Source organism: Syngnathus scovelli, chromosome 1 (genome assembly GCF_024217435.2).
Source record: "Syngnathus scovelli strain Florida chromosome 1, RoL_Ssco_1.2, whole genome shotgun sequence".
NCBI lineage: Eukaryota > Metazoa > Chordata > Actinopteri > Syngnathiformes > Syngnathidae > Syngnathus > Syngnathus scovelli.
Window position 1 is genome coordinate 29957910 of NC_090847.1, and position 16272 is coordinate 29974181.

Genomic DNA, 16272 nt, shown 5'->3' on the forward strand with positions numbered 1-16272 from the left:
ATGGATGGGTGGAGGGAGGGAGGGAGGAAGAGAGAGAGGGGTGGAAATACAATAGCTGAATTGGCGGGTGCTGAACTGCGAATATGCATGGGTCCACTGACCAAACTTTCTGGTTGATGAAAGGGAGAGTGGCTAACCCCCCCCCCCCCCCCCCTCTCCCTTTCGACCAATTGCAGCGGCTGTCCTGCAGGGCGTGCTGTCCGATTGGTCTATTCGCGCCAAGGGCGGGGCCACCACCGAGCTTGAGCGTCCGCTTGCGAGTTTTTGTCTGTACTTGCAGAGCGAGCGGACGCAGAGGCCAGTAAGACAGACAGGCGGCCGGGCAGGCAGCCAGGCAGGCAGGCAGGCAAGGCAGGCAGGCAGCCAGGCAGCCAGGCAGGCAACCACGCGTGCCCCACGGCCGAGCGACGGTTGACGCGTGGAGAGCGAAACCCACGGCGACGTCACTCCACAGAGCGGACAAAGCAAAACGGAACACGAGACTCCGGAAGAGTGTCCGTCCGTCCGTCCGGCCACCACACTTCCGGCATGTCGCTGCCCGGCTCCCCCGCGCTTTACCGCTTGCCTGCGGAGAAAGTCCACGCTTCAGCGGCTCCCGGCGAAAGCTCCAGCCCCGCGCAGCCGCACTCGCTTTCGCCGCGGCTCAGCGGCGGCACCGCGCTCGTTGGCTTCCTGCCCGCCGCGGGAGGCGCGCTGGCCGGCTTGGGCAACGGCGGCGCCACCCCGCTGGTGCCCGGGCTGCAGGGCGGACTGGGTTCCCTGGGCTCGCCGACCTTGCCGGGCCCAGGGCCGGGGCCAGGGCCAGGGCCAGGGCCGTGTGGCGAGTGCAAGCTGGTGGAGGTGCACGGCGTCAAGGTGGCCAGCTTCAGCGTGCACGGCCAGGAGCTGATCTGCCTGCCGCAGGTGTTCGACCTCTTCCTGAAGCACCTGGTGGGCGGCCTGCACACGGTCTACACCAAGCTCAAGAGGCTGGACATCACGCCGGCGGTGTGCACCGTGGAGCAGGTCCGTGTGCTGCGGGGGCTCGGCGCCATCCAGCCCGGGGTCAACCGATGCAAGCTCATCTCCAGGAAGGACTTTGAGATCCTCTACCAGGACTGCACCAGCGCCAGGTCAGTGACCAGGTTCCCGTTCTCCAACATTTCGCATCCGCTCGGAAGTGCTCGACTTCGACATCTTCACTGTGTGGATTTATTCCAACTTATCTTGTTTCTCTTTTGCCGTCCTGTTGAGAATAGGTTAGAAACGTTCCTTTGCCAAGAATGAGGTAGTCGAGAATCGGGCGAACGACGCAGCTGGAAAGCCATTGTTGCCGATCGCATGCACCCCCCCCCCAGCCTTTTAAATGATATTGACATTCCTCCATGCAGTGAGCGAGCCTCGCCCCCTGAGCCTCTCTTCAAATTGTGCGCCGGGAAAAGGAAAAGAATGATGAACTCCCATGCACTGGGCTCAGCCGCTGAGCGAGCGAGCGAGCAGCGAGGCAGTCAAAACAGTGCAAGTGGACTTTGGCGAGGTGGGGGCAAGTTGTGAGCAAATTGGCTCTCAGTTGGTTGACTCGCTGGAAAAGATGGCAGGAAAAACGTCCCGTTTTGCCCGTTGAGCGAGAGCGAGATGCGCCTGTGTGTGTGTGTGTGTGTGTGTGTGTGTGTGTGTGTGTGTGTGTGTGTGTGTGTGTGTGTGTGTGTGTGTGTGTGTGTGTGTGTGTGTGTGTGTGTGTGTGTGTGTGTGTGTGTGTGTGTGTGTGTGTGCGTGCGTGCGTGCGTGCGTGCGTGCGTGTGTGTGTGTGCCAGCCAGCCAGCCAGAGAGAGCGAGGAAGGCCTTCCGAGTGTTCTTCTGGGCTCTTCTTGTCACGTCAGCTTGCCGTCTGAGACAAAACGCGTACGGAAGACAGAGTCCGCTCGCTGCGCTGAAACATCCCGCTCACGCACCATCAGACTTGTTGTAGTCGCCGTCAGTCCCGTGCAAGTCAAGTCGTTGATGACGTCACTGACGCTTTTCAGCCGTCTTTGCCTTAATTCGAGACGGAGAAACCCGCAACATAGCATTTGCGTCGTTTGCCAGTGAGCGTGGGAGAAATATGCCCCTGCCTGCGGTTGTTTTCTTGCGTGGAAAACCAAGATTCTCGTGAGCGCGCTAGCTAACATTGCCTGTGCGGCGTTATCGGTCCTTTTGGACACGGCTACCGTATCGTTTGTACTCCAACCAAGCAATCTGAGGTCGTCCACCTCAGATCACTAACTACGGCAAGCGCGTGAGAAAACCCCCCAAAAAAGCTTCATAATGCCCACTGTGCGTTTGTTTGTATGGGATGATGTGACAAGACACAAATCAGCTTACAGTGCCCTCTTGTTTAATACTACTACATTTTCCTTCAAGATCTAGTCAAAGACTACACTGAAGCGTTGGAAACAAGAGCGGATTTCCCCATGAACTGTGGAGGCCCCACCGACGCATTTGCGAGTGGGAACGTTGTTAGAGATTCGCTCACTCCAACTTATTTTGCAAGAACCACACGGGAGACAAGTAAGTCCTTTTAGGCACCTGCAGGTGGAGAGTTCACCCGTTGAAGGAATGACGTCTGCCTCTCCCTCCAGCAAGGGCATATTTATTAAGAAGAACAGAGTGGGGGTAAGAGTAGACTGAATAGGAAGCCCTTGTCCCCTAGTCAAAACATATCAGGGGGTGTTTTACGACGTTGTGTAGGATGGGACAAGCTAGGTTATTTATTACCGGTTACATTCCAACATAATCATACGATAAGGATAATGTGAAAAACCCTGACAAACGTGTTTGGATGTGGTGGAGTTGCCGGAGTTTGCGTCCAAGTTGGAGCACCTTGTGCGCGTGCGCATGCGCACCCCAGATTGTGCTGCGCTCGGTCGCAGATCGCGTCTTGACGGCTCGCGAGGAAGGAAGGAAGGAAGGAAGGAAGGAAGGAAGGAAGGAAGGAAGGAAGGAAGGAAGGAAGGAAGGAAGGAGGTGATGAAGGCGCAGTGTTGTCTTTAGCGGGATATGTTTTATCATCGGATGCCTACGAAGGCGGGCAGGCGGGCGCGCGCGCGCGCACGTTTGGCGTGCACTCAGCTAGCTGGTGCACTTAGCAGATTGCTTTGGAAATGGCATTAGGGAGCATCCCTATGGCTTTTCTTTTCCTCCGGCCCGCCAGGTAATCTCTCTCCATCCCTTTCCTCATTTCACGTGCTTCCGGTTTGTTGTTCCCCAGCTCATCTGCGTTCTGTCCTTCACCTGCCCCCCCCCCCCCCCCCCCCCCCCCCACACACACACACACACACACACTCACACAAGCAAGGTGGCCGCAGATCGGCCGTGCGGCCGTGTCTCAAAGACAACTTGTTATTAAGGAAAACATTGTCACCCGGTTCAGCCCAACAAACGCACGTCCGTCCAAGTGTTGCCGTGGAGTAATTGCAGCCAAAATCTGTTCCGAAAGGTTGCGGGCGGGCGGGCGGGCGGGCGGGCGCGCGTCCTTTGCAGCAGACAGCGTGTCATTAACGCAAACTTTTAATCAGCCTGTAGACACATGACAGAGGTGTGCGTGTGTCTCCTGACAAACTTCTTTCCTCTTTTTTCTTTGCTTTCTGACTTGGATGTTTACCGCGTGCGTACCCATCAAGAAGCCCTTGGCAGGCTGACAGTGTGTTATTAATGAAAACGTATAATAATCCATTTAAAAACATGTCATCTTGATTAGAATAATAACAGTGGTTAAAGTGACTGAGATTTTCACGGACAAACAAACTCATCATTTGTGTGCGTGCGTGCGTGCGTGCGTGCATGTGTGTGCTAAATGTGCCGGTCCAGCCTCCCTCATTTATTTCGGGAGATCCTTTTGTTTTTCCGCCAAGATGGTGGGCGACAACATGAAGACTAATGTGCTGTGCTGGTCTTGATGAAGACACACGTTTATTACCTGAGCGCAAAAAAGCGTGCGCGTGGTGATAGCTTGTCAGAATCATCCCGCTCACTGTAATTTTCTCCTCACAGCGAACAATGTGGCCGTTTGTAACTTCCCCCCTTCTCCGTGCGTGCGTGCGTGCGTGCGTGCGTGCGTGCGTGAGGTCTCTCTCTTCTTCCAGCTTTGACTTATTGGTGTCGCCCTTAAATCAGCACGACGGGCAGCAGGGCAAGCAAAGGTGTTTATGGAAAATGCCGTCCCCCCCCTCCCCAAGCCAGCAAAAGCTTCTTCAGCCTCAGAATGAAGCGCGTTTGCATCCTGATACGTTTGACTTTTGGGAGCCCTTCCTGCACTAACTTTGTTTTGATGTTTGACTCGCCTCTTTCCCGCTGCCTTTAAAGCAACCCAAACTGGAGCGACCCAGGTCAATCGGACCGTTTTTGTTGCCGTACAAATCAACCTGACAGTGGGGTCCGCTTGTGGAAAACCCCCCAAAAACAAACGGTGCAGGATTTAAGACGGCACTTTCAAAGTTTCTGCTTTATAGAAAACAATTGGAGAGTGTGTTCAAAGTTGAATGAAAATGCGTTCAATCCAAATCAGAGTTTATTGGACGGATCTAAATCCGTTTCCGCAGAACACCTGTCATTTCACACGACTGCACAATTGTATCTGGCAGAAAACGCAACTGCTTGACATTTGGCCATCTCCATTAAAGGCCCCCAGAAAGTCTTAATTCAGCACAAAGGCTGAAGGCCAAATGAATTGCTAAACTAAGCTAAAGGAAGTGCCGTGCTGCTAATCTGCGGCCTCATTAATCATTTATTTGCTCTCTGCTTGTAACTGAAATGTAAATAGCCTGTTTAACCTCCACACACGTACGTGTCTGCCCAAGGGGCACTGGAAAGGAGTGGAGGGGGGGGGGGGCTCTTGCGGGCGGGTCGCTTTCAAGTTACAAAAGAAGTTAATTAAAAATGAAAAAGGAGAGCAGTGGGAGGGGGAGGGGGACACCGGGGCTGGACGGAGGGATTTGATTGAAAACGGGTGGACAAACACCGCGTAATTGGCCAGGGCCAAAGGGGCACGGGAGGAAAGAAGAAAGTGCGCCAAGAAGAGGCGGGCGGGCTGGTGGGCGGGAAAAAAAACAAACCCAAAACACAAGTCAAAGAGGTTGAAAAAGTCCATCGGTCGCCCACTTGCTGCACCTCGCGGACACGTGGGCACAAAATGGGCTTGAGCCCAGCTTCATCTCCGTTAGCGCCGTGGAGCCCTCGGCTCGCTCGCTCGCTTGTCATCTGATTGAATGGAAGCTCAAAGGTCGCGACCTCTTTCTAAGCACTGCACCGCTTCTCAGCATTCATCAAATAACACACACACGAGTACTGACCTTCACGCAGTGAGCAAGCTCACTAGAATGTGTGTGTGCGTGTGTGTGTGTGCGTGCATGTGTGTGTGTGTGTGTGTGTGTGTGTGTGTGTGTGTGTGTGTGTGTGTGTGTGTGTGTGAGTGACCTGCACAAACGGGAAAACACTCAGCCAGGTGAAGCGATGGAGCATTGCACGCACGCACGCACGCACACACAGTATCAAAAGGCTGGTGTAGTGTGAGTGTGCGTGTGTGCGGTCGTAACAGTGACATCTGCACCGTTTGCTAAACAGCTTGCAAATATGCTGATAAAAACAATGCCAGCAGCTAAATTTACAACTCCTATAAAAGACACACACACACACACACTTGCACCCGGAGGACGTATTATTGTGAGATTTACGACGTGCGTGCGTTTGGCTTTATTACGGTTTCCAAGACAGCAAAGTGTCCATGTAAGCAAGCCTGTGTGTGTGTGTGTGTGTGTGTGTGCGTGGGCGCGTGTGCGTGTGTGTCTCTTCACCATCAAACTTGAGCAGCGATGCTAGCCGGATTTGCACTGGGCTCAGTGGGCAAAAGCCACAAGGAACTCGGTCCCTCTCAGTCATGCTTGTAGGCCCCGTCCCCCCCCCCTCCCTCCCTCCCTCCCTCCCTGCCTCCCTCCCTCCCTCCGTCATATAAAGGGAGACGGAAGGGCCGTTTGTTTCGGTTTGTTTGGCTCGCCAGGCGACCTTTCCGACCATATTACCTGTGCCGTGTTTGCGCTTGCCGTCCGTCGCCTTTGTTTGGAGTGACCTACAAAATGGCGGGCCCGGTTGTTGTGCAGCGGGCGGCGGCACAACCCGAGCGGCAGCTTTTGAAAGACAATTGGCTGTATTGCGTGTCGTGCACAGAGTTTGATTCTCGTGAGGCAAGTGCGCGCTCTGTGCCATGCGCACGTGTGCATGCGTGCGTGCGTGCGTGCGGGCTTGCTCTGTGAGCCTAATATTGATTCAGCTGTTGGCGTTGTGCACGACTCATCAAAATGGACTTCTTGAAGGATCCGGGCTTGACCTTCTCAGCGCGTGTGTTTGTGTGTGCGCACGTGTTACAAGACGCAACAATTTTAGCTCTCTGGCCGTCGGCTGATTCTCCCCGTCCTTTGTCCTTGCTCCCTCGTTCCCTTCTTATCCAAATGGAGGACACAGACAATCCAACAATCCCCCCGCGACGTTGCAGCGCCATGGTCGTGTCGCTGGAGGTGAAGTTTACCTTTGGTTTGGAGCCGAGACAGCCCGACAGATGAAAGATGGCGGCGAGCGCAGGAGGACTTAAGTGATGGCGGAGGGATGACACTTGGGCGAGGCATCGACTCATGGATGGGGGGAGGGAGAGATGCGGAGGGGGGTGGCCTTGGGAGGGAACCTCCGGGAAGAGATGACAGGGCTGAGAGGAGCGAGGCGAGCGTCCTTGCGCCGCCGCGTCAGGGCCGATCCATGACACATGACACCGACGTAACGGGCGTTTATCACGCCGGCGTACCGAGGTCTGACCTCCGCAGAGAGCAAAAAGCCGCGGAGAAAATCCCTCTTGAAGCTCTCTTGCCATTCGTTGGACCCACGGCGCCGTCCGACCGGTCTCGTCAGCTGCCGGCGTTTTTGCCTGCCGCACGTAGCTGTAAGCGAGACGCCTCCCTCCGTCTTCGGCCCAGGGCAGCGGGTCCGGCTCACTTGGCTGTTTCTTTATCTGTCATTGACCCCCCCACCCCACCCCACCCCACCAATTATTCGTGCTCTACTTCTCTTAACGATCGCTCCTTGTTCTCGGCTGGACGGAAAGGAAACATGCGTCCGCCGGCGAAAGCATCCGTCCGTCCACAATGAGTTTGCCATCAAACAACGTCTGATTTTTCGTGCGATGAAAGCGAGCGGCCACCCATTGGACAAAACTGATTTGCTTTCCGAAACGGCAAGAGGCGGCGGCGGCGGCGGCCTCGCCCAGTGAGCGACGTGACCGCCATTTGGCCGCACTCGCCGCCAAGTGAGCTTTAAATGCCTGCTTCCGTTTGACGGCTGTCACCAAACACAACTCCTGCGCTCTCGGATGGAGGAGGCGGGGTCTGGTGAGCCAGATGAGAGATGCTGGCTAAAGAGGGGGCACGGAGCGCCTTCACTAAACTGCGTGACCTCTGCCCGTCTCCCGCTAAATCAATCCGTCAGCCGGCCGACGGCGCCCGCGACAAAATATTGATCCGGGCTCCGTCGCCATAGAAACGGCCATTGGGAGAGCGGGAGATGGCGCGGCGTGTGAGTGCCGACCGAGACTTGCTGATGGCACTTGACACGACGGAGAGCGTAGAATTTTTGCGAATTAAATCATTTTCTCTTTGTAGCGTTGCGTTTGTGATTTGTCCTCCCTTCCTTTGTCTCTCTCTCTCGCCCGCAGCTCTCGTCCGGGTCGTCCTCCCAAGCGCTGTTCTTTGGGCGCCGGTGGCGACAGCCCGAGGCTTCTTCACCCGGGCCTGCTGTCCCCCAACCTGCTCTCTCACACCGGTCAGTAGCGCTGCCTGCCTGCCTGCCTGCCTGCCTTGCCTAGAAGAAGGGAGGAGATGGTCGGAGGTGCTCGGAGGTGAAGTGGTGCAGGCGTGGCGTCTCCCGGTCTCCCGGCTCTGTCCTTCCCTCCTCGCTTTTGCCTCCTCTCTCATTCCACGCATTGATGCGTTTCGGGACATACGGAATTGGCTCGCACTATGAGTTGAGTTTGGTGAGCACGAGTGCATCCCGGACAAAGCGTTGGCTGACTTCAGATCGCTCGGCGTCGCTTTCGGCCTCCACCTCGTCGGGTGGCCGCGACGACGCTTTTGACCATCTCGTCGACCTCCTCCGCTCGAGAGCGGCCTGTCCAAAAAATAGCTTGACCGTAGGATCAAAACGGGACAGCTGTCGTCACGCCCGTTGTCCCTTGTAACGGAAGAGCGTCAAATTCAGCTTTACAAATTGGCAAGAAAAGCCAAAGTGGTCTCGAGGCCTTTTCCACACTGCGGACCGAATCAATTTGGCCCGATCCAGACACACACAGACACACACACACACACGGCGTGTCGAGGGAGAGAACAGACGGAACCTTTTCCCAAAAAAAAGAGCAACGAAAACAAAATGGCCGACTTAAGTGCTGCAGCGCAGCCATTAAGTCCGTCGGCCCGGGCGCTCACGGGAGCGTAGAAAACAATCGTGACTTTCTAAATCCAGAGCACAAAAGAGCAATTGCTCTCTTTTGCTCTTTGTTGTATGCACACTGTCATGCCGTCTCTCAGAGTCATCAAATATTGAGCAGCCAAATGGGTCGGGCGAGCGGGTCCGAGACGCCGTCACGACAAAAGCGAGGCCTCCCGTTCTGCCGCCATGCTAGTTTGCTCACTAACTCACAATGGGCCTTCTGTGAGTCGCGACGGTCGAGCCGCCGACCCAAGTGAGGCGGCTCGACCGTCGGACTGCCGATAGACGGAGCGACGGATCGAGCGGCGGATCAAACTGCGTCTTCACTCCTCAAATTTGGGGCAGTGACGTGTCGTGCTGCGCTGCGATGGGGGTTGGGGGGGGGGGGCATCACTCTCACTCTCCCTCTCCCTCTCACTCTGCTGCCTGTTGTGTACAGAAGTCAGTTCCGGGTCAGCGCACAGAGTACAAAAGTGCGTGTGCACGGGCGACGCCGCGTACAGGCCACATGTACGGGCGCACTATGATGTCCTCAGGGTGTCTGAAACGCTCCAACCAAAGGCGACGTGGCGCATATTGACCACTGTGTGCGCGTGTGTGTGTGTGTGTGCACATGTGTTGTGCGTGCGTGCGTGTCAGGCCTTACAGCGGCCACCATGGCTGAGCTCCAGAAGCTGCACAAGATGAAGATGATGATGAGGCTGCAGAACGGAAACGAATCGGACAATGACGACCTGCACTCCAACGCGGGTAGCTCACACAAACACACATGTGCACAAATAGCATTGACACGTGTGTGTGCGTGTGTGCATGTGTGTGAATCCTCCGGCAAGATGCAGAGTGCAACGTCGGCCTATACAGTTGCACCTGCGTCTTCATGGAGTACGATGCCGTCCGCCGATGGCTTTTGACGTTGTGCGTGCGTGCGTGCGTGCGTTTCCGCTCGACAAGCATCCGACAAAGAGTCCATTTTATGGGGGTGTGAATTATTGAAGAACGCAACAAAAGGAAAAGCCGGCCGGCGACCGGGCGCTTTCCGAAGAGCGTTTTTTTCCTCTTGTTGTTTCCTTTTGCTTTTCTTCTGACCACAAACGTAAAGACGTTGCGAGCGAGGCGGGAAAAGACAGACGCAGGTCAAGAGGGGAAGCGTTATTTCAACGGGATCGGGCCCAGCTGACGCGCAATAATCCAGAGAGATTCCAACTGATAAAGATAGATAAGAAGGGGGGAGGCCGGGCTGGGCCGGGTCGGGCCACAATTGGTGACAGCCGCTTTTGCGGGATGTTGTCGTCTTTCATGCCTTCTGTACGTGTGCCCAGGAGGGAGTGAGTGCTCCTGGGACAAGGAGCGCCCAAGCGACAGACCCGGAGGAGGAGCGGCGGCGGCGGCAGCGGCAGGGCGAGCCCTGGCTTTGGGAGCCCTCAGCCAACAGCAGCTGGCCAACAGTGAGCAAGCGCACCCACCCTCAGCTGTGTCTGTGTGTGCGTGTGCGCGTGTGTGTGTCTGCGATTTGTTCATGCGGCCCATTTCAACTGCGGCCATCTCTCATATTAACACTTTGCTCGGATTCATCGGCGTTGAAGGAGGTGACACACAAACACTCCCGTTGATTGTCGTCACGTTGACCCCGGAGGGAGGGAGGGAGGGCGGGCGGAGGGGGAGAGCTTTTGCATGTGTGTGTGACTGAACGTTGAACAGCAGGTCGCGGCAGGCATTCAAATATGGCAAAAAGACTAGCCGTGACTCTTGTCCGTGCGCCAGGACTGGAGCTGCCCTTTGTGATGATGCCCCACCCGTTGCTGCCCGTGGGCCTGCCGCCCGTGGGCCTGCCGCCCGCCTCCGTCGCCATGGCCATGTCGCAGATGAACCAGCTTGGCACTATCGCCAACATGGCCGCCGCCGCTCAGCAGATCCACCTGCGCCAGACGCCCGTCATCAAGGTGCTTGCTTGCTTTCTTTCTTTCTTTCTTTCTTTCTTTCTTTCTTTCTTTCTTTCTTTCTTTCTTTCTTTCTTTCTTTCTTTCTTTCTTTCTTTCTTTCTTTCTTTCTTTCTTTCTTTCTTTCTTTCTTTCTTTCTCTGACCGCTCCTTTGTTGCTTTGCTTCCTACTTTGAAACGGTTTGTACCTTTTTACACAAGTTCATTTAAAAAAAAAAAAACAGCAACTGTTGACGCATTGCGTCATAAAGTCGCCATGAGCAAACTGATCCGCTAAAAATGAAGGCCAAACGTTGTCAACAACAACGGGAAGCGATTTTGGAAATGGAAACGTCCCGCGGGGTTCACTTCCTGTACGTATTTGTGCTGTCGGGCAGGAGCGCGCGTGCCGCAGTCCCTCGCCCTCTGTCGACGAGACGGACACTCCTCGGCGGTCGCGGACCAATAGCTCCACCTCCAGCTCGCCGGAAAGACTCGGTATGCAGGACTATCTTCTCTTTCTTCTCTCGAGACACGGAAAGAAAAGAAAAAAGTATCTTGTGACTCTCAATGAAAGAAAGGAGAAGACGGACGTGCTCGAGCACGCCTCAAATGGGCCACATGATGTCAAATTCCATAAAGAGGCTAAGTGGAATTAGCCCACTTGAGCCCGCCGCCACCGGCTTTTTTGCTCTCTTTATTTGGAAGGAAAACTTGAAATCAATGGCATGCTTCCGATTCCGGCGCGCGCGCTGACTCGGTCGGGTTCTCCCTCTTCAGGCCCGCTGTCGACGGACGCCGCCACGCCCGCAGAGAACATGGCAAAGGACAAAGGTGAGACGCAAAGGACGCCATGGCGACATATTTGGGGTGCGCTCCGCACAGGCTCGGGCGGGCGGGCGGGCGGCTGCCCTTTTTTTGGCGCCGATCCTTGACATTTGATTTCATTTTGCGGAATGGTAAAATGTCACGTCCCGCCGCTGTAAACTCCTTTTGGTGGATTCCACTCTTTGTGTGTTTCTCCCTGGCGAGCGCTGTTGATCTGGCAAAAGGCGCCGGCTTTTGGCCCGGCTCGGCGGGTACAAGGCATTCCCGCAACTGACTCGGCGGTTGGGCAACACCGCTTCCATAAAAAGTCGCGCTTTCCGCAGAAGACCAAGCCTCGCCGGGAGGAGCCCCGCCCGCCATCTTCCCCGCCCCGTTTCTTTTCGCCGACAGCCTGTCGTCTGTGGAGACGCTCCTCACCAACATACAGGTGCCGCTGCCGCCGCCACCGCCAATGCCGCTGCCACTCCTTTCCTTTTATCAACAAAGCATGCCTATGCGTGTGCGTGTGCGTGCGTTCCAGGGCCTCCTGAAGGTGGCGGTGGAGAACGCCCGTGTGCAGGACAAGCAGATCCAGGCGGAGAAAAGGGAGCTGAAGATGGAGCTGGACCGCGAACGAGAGATGAGAGAGAGCCTGGAGCGCCAGCTGACCTCGGAACTGCAGAGCAGAGGTCTCGCTCGCTCGCTCGCTCTCGCTGGCTGGCTGGCTCGCTGGCTGGCTCTCTCAGGTGGCGTGTCGCTCCCAAACGGCTTCTCCTTCTGCTCTGCCCGCAGTGTCCTTCCAGAAACGTCTGAAGAAGGAGAAGAAGGCCAAGAGGAAGCTGCAGGAGGCACTGGAGTTTGAGTCCAAGCGGAGACGGCAGCCGGGGGGTGAGGACGCCAGGGAACTCTCGCCCGAGCCCGACGGTACTGACACGGGTGGCGTGAGAAGCCATTCGCACAGTTTCTTTTCAGTCTCGGTTCACGCATGCCCTCCAAAACCCGGGCTCTTATCCTCAAAACCAAAGAATACATTTACTGTCCGTGGTTGCGTGTCGTGCAGATGCCGCCTCCCTTTGACCGGCAGGACCGACTCGACGGGAACCCCCGAGACAAGGTTGGCAAAACCAAACGCGTGTGTGCCGCCGTCCTGCCTGCCTGGCTGGCTGGCTGGCTGGCTGGCTGGCTGGCTGGCTGGCTGGCTGGCTGGCGGCTGGCTGGCTGGCTGGCTGGCTGGCTGGCTGGCTGGCTGGCTGGCTGGCTGGCTGGCTGGCTGGCTGGCTGGCTGGCTGGCTGGCTGCCTGCCTGCCTGCCTGCCTGCCTGCCTGCCTGCCTGCCTGCCTGCCTGCCTGCCTGCCTGCCTGGCTGCCTGGCTGCCTGCCTGCCTGCCTGCCTGCCTGCCTGGCTGGCTGGCTGGCTGCCTGCCTGCCTGCCTGCCTGCCTGGCTGCCTGCCTGCCTGCCTGCCTGCCTGCCTGCCTGCCTGCCTGCCTGCCTGCCTGCCTGCCTGCCTGCCTGCCTGCCTGCGTGGCTGCCTGCGTGGCTGCCTGCCTGCCTGCCTGCCTGCCTGCCTGCCTGCCTGCCTGCCTGCCTGCCTGCCTGCCTGCCTGCCTGCCTGCCTGCCTGCCTGCCTGCCTGCCTGCCTGCCTGCCTGCCTGCCTGCCTGCCTGCCTGCCTGCCTGCCTGCCTGCCTGCCTGCCTGCCTGCGTGGCTGCCTGCGTGGCTGCCTGCGTGGCTGCCTGCGTGGCTGCCTGCGTGGCTGCCTGCGTGGCTGCCTGCGTGGCTGCCTGCCTGCCTGACTGACGTTGACAAGCTTTGTTGTGGGTGAGTGGCGTGAGCCAGCCAGCCAGCGAAATCCACACTGGTGTGGGACGGACGGGCAAGCCTCGTTCCCACTGGGAAATCTAGTCGGGTGGACCTCCTCCCAAGACGTAGTTGTTCAAAGGCCAACCATCGGTCCGAGAAAATGCCTCCCAGAGGCCTTTTCCTGGCGGCAGCGGGTCGAGTCGAGCGGATGCCGAGTCGAGCGGATGCCGAGTCGAGCGGATGCCGAGTCGAGCGGATGCCAAGTCGAGCGGATCCCGAGCCGAGCGGATCCCGAGCCGAGCGGATGCCGAGTCGAGCGGATGCCGAGTCGAGCGCAAAGCGGGCTCAAGTAGCGCTTGCTCTCGCTAACGTGCTAAGCGTGGCCATAGCGGCAGTTGCGACGCGCACGCTCCAGCCTTCCCGCTCTTCATTAAGGAGTGGAGAGAAAAATGCTGAATCCAAAGAAATCCAAAGCGAGGACAGGGAGCTTTTATGGGAAAGGTTGCGTCAGGAGGAGGAGGAGGAGGAGGAGGTGCGCCTGCGAGCGAACGAGGCAAAGGAGGCCAGCGGGAGGAAGGCTTGAAAAATGGCAAAGGAGGCCAGCGGGAGGAAGGCTTGAAAAATGACAACTTGTCGCCACCAACGGCCGTCCACACGCCTCGGGTTCTCTGCTGCCTTTTCCGACGGGCAGAAAACGGGTCAGGCTCAGAATAACCAAACACGCGGGAAATGAGCGATGGGATGGGAAGGGAAGGGAAGGGTGGGGCTAGGAGGGCTCCTTAGCAAAGGGCAGCAGATGAAAAGCACAAAGACGAGTAGCAAAACAGAGAAGGTTGTCACTCGGAGCTCGGCCCCCCCAAACGGAAACACTTTGCAACGTTGGCAGAAAACAATGACAGCGAGAGGGGGGGGGGAGAACGATGACTCGGCTCTGCTCCTTTCTCGGGCCGAGAGCGAGGAAGTACCACGGCTGGCGCTCGCCTCCGTTCTTTTGACTCGCACGACTCCGCGGCATCATTTTACAAGCGGAAAAGGTGTCGGCGTCGACGCCTGCATCGTGCGTGTTAGCTCCAGGCCGTCTGCCGACCGACCGATTGGTCCGTCCGTCTGTCCGGCCGGTTCCGGAATCGCTTCTTGTCGTTTGATGCGCCAACCGGAGTCACGTGATTGTTTTGTTTTGTCTTCCGGTCAGAATCTCGGGCTTTCCTGAAGACCACCGTCACGTTCTAGAAACGTGATATCAGCCCAACGCCACGGCATCCTCCTCAACAAATCTTTGCCTCGGACGGACGGACGGACGGATGGACGGACGGATGGACGGGCGGGGCGCAGCGCAGCAAAACGTGACCTTGTTTTCTGTGCGCATGCTGGCGCAAGTGGCGGATTTGGAACAACGGGAGCCCACCTCATGGGCTGGCCCGCTCCGATTGGACGGGAGTCAAGCCAACGCCACGAGGAGACTCTTGAACAAAAGAACCTTCTTTGTCTTGTGTCTCACTTCATTCCTTATCTGTGGTTTGACTCCTCCAGTTTTGTTTGGAGTGTTTTTGTGTGGGGAAAAAAGCAACGTTTTTCTCGCCCGTTCTTTGTGAATTGGAGAAGAACGGCAGGCTGGCACGAATTGGTCGCCCTTGCCTTTCCTCAGCCAGCGATGGGTGTCTCCTCCTTCCTCGCTTATAGTCGATGTCCCCCTAATGGAGAGCTGAGCGCGCGACGGACGGACAAACCGCCGTATGAGAAGGGACGGACGAGAGATGACGGAGGGAACGTGGAAGGATGGAGAGGGGACGGACGGCGTGGAGGACGTGAGTAACCACAACCGACAAACACTTCAAGGTAACGGCGGCCATGGCCAGGCCTGAACCACTTCCAAAAATCAAATGGCCATTGTTTTTTTCCCCCTCAATATTGTGATTGCCGTGTCAAGGTCCTAATTCCATGTTTTTTGGGGTGTTTTCTTTCTTTTCTTTTCTTTTTTTTTTTTTTTTTTATACAAGCACAGCAATAAATAAAGCCCGATTACAATTCATACGATACGTCCGCGTTTTGGCTGTATAGCTTAGACACAAATGGATTGAAGGACCGTCCACTTTGTTGACAAAATTGTACCAGACCAGCGAAGGTCATCAATCAGATGACATCAATGATGCAAAAAGAAGTCGCTTCAGTTTTGTAGTCTTTGTGAATGAAATCTTTCTTAAGCACTCAACTTAGACACGCGGAGTTCCGCGAGAGAGAGAAAGAAGCAAGCAGTGTGAATGTTTTTTTCGTTCTTTCTCCAAATTGCAGCCGTCGCAATGTGAAAATCGCATTCGCTTTCGGCTTGTCGTTTTCCTTCTTGGAGAACGACCACTTGAGAGGGGGAGGTGTGACAACCATGCCCTCGGCCCCCTCCTTGGCCCCCTCCTTGGCCCCCTCCTTGGCTCCCTCCTTGGCTCCCTCCTTGGCTCCCTCCTTGGCTCCCTCCTTGGCTCCCTCCTTTTCGCCTTCCGAAATGGCCTGTGTGTTCTTGGTGGCAGGCCCTGAAGCGCGTGCTAACGCTGGCCGGCCCGTGTGAAAGTGGCATGCGACACCTTTCTGCTCCAAATGTCATTAGCACGTTAGCGTACGTATTTGCGCTCCCAGGTGACAGTGTCCTTGCCACTGTGGCCCAGCATGAGCAGCATTTGCCAGCGAGTTGGCTCATCTTGTCTACCACTCAACCTGTCTGTCACGTCTTCTGGTTGCGCCCGCCTCAACTTTGGGCCTGCTAAATGGTCAAATGACATGGACACAGCGCAGTAATTCACTCTTTGGTGACATCTGCTTCCAATCGCATGCGGCCGGAAGCAAACACCACTAAAGTGTCGACCTGGTTCATTCCAGCCTCCTCGAGCGAGCGAGGGCTAAACGCTAAGAACGTGCACTGTTCTTCAAGTGAAAACTGCTCCAAGCGGCCAAGGCAGAACAGAAAGCCTTGAATGCCAAATGGATGCACGTCGTCAAGTGACGTGATATTTCAGCGGGACAACCGAGTTTAGCGTTGGCTCGTGAGTCAACGATTCGTTCATAAGAACGAATCTTTTTCGGTGAACGGATCACTTCCTGAAGTTATTCGTTCTTTTTTCCGTTCATATGACTTCAACCAACATGCAATGACGTAACTTATCCCACACCGTAGGCGTCGGTAATGCGCATTGAAGCTGGTGCGACCTCGCCGTAAAACAAAACGAAGAAGAAAAAATGACGTCACTTCCCGTTCACGAACGAGTCAGTCAATTGCGTTGGCCC

General features: G+C 56.3%; 1 protein-coding gene across 3 annotated transcripts; it reads left to right on the top strand.

Annotated features, from left to right (window-relative positions):
* Window positions 1-252: 252 nt before the first annotated feature.
* On the top strand, window positions 253-15031 carry LOC125982761 (dachshund homolog 2). 3 transcript variants are annotated; one of them, XM_049743778.2, is made up of 12 exons: window positions 255-1112; window positions 7709-7815; window positions 9118-9228; window positions 9798-9923; window positions 10240-10418; window positions 10793-10892; window positions 11175-11228; window positions 11546-11649; window positions 11743-11890; window positions 11994-12125; window positions 12262-12315; window positions 14195-15031. In XM_049743778.2, the coding sequence occupies exons 1-11, from the start codon at window positions 529-531 to the stop codon at window positions 12276-12278; spliced, it is 1662 nt and encodes a 553-aa protein (XP_049599735.1). In that variant the 5' UTR covers window positions 255-528; the 3' UTR covers window positions 12279-12315; window positions 14195-15031. The 3 variants fall into 3 exon arrangements, with proteins under 3 accessions (XP_049599727.1, XP_049599719.1, XP_049599735.1); XM_049743770.2 differs by lacking the exon at window positions 12262-12315 and having other exon boundaries at window positions 253-1112; window positions 9127-9228; XM_049743762.2 differs by lacking the exon at window positions 12262-12315 and having other exon boundaries at window positions 254-1112.
* The last annotated feature ends 1241 nt before the right edge of the window (window positions 15032-16272 follow it).

Excerpts from the sequence above, each read along its gene's own strand:
- LOC125982761 (XM_049743762.2), top strand. The coding sequence starts at position 529 with ATGTCGCTGCCCGGCTCCCCCGCGCTTTACCGCTTGCCTGCGGAGAAA. Across the intron at positions 9,924-10,239 it reads CCAACAGCAGCTGGCCAACA|GACTGGAGCTGCCCTTTGTG; the intron begins GTGAGCAAGCGC and ends TCCGTGCGCCAG. Across the intron at positions 11,650-11,742 it reads CGCTCCTCACCAACATACAG|GGCCTCCTGAAGGTGGCGGT; the intron begins GTGCCGCTGCCG and ends CGTGCGTTCCAG.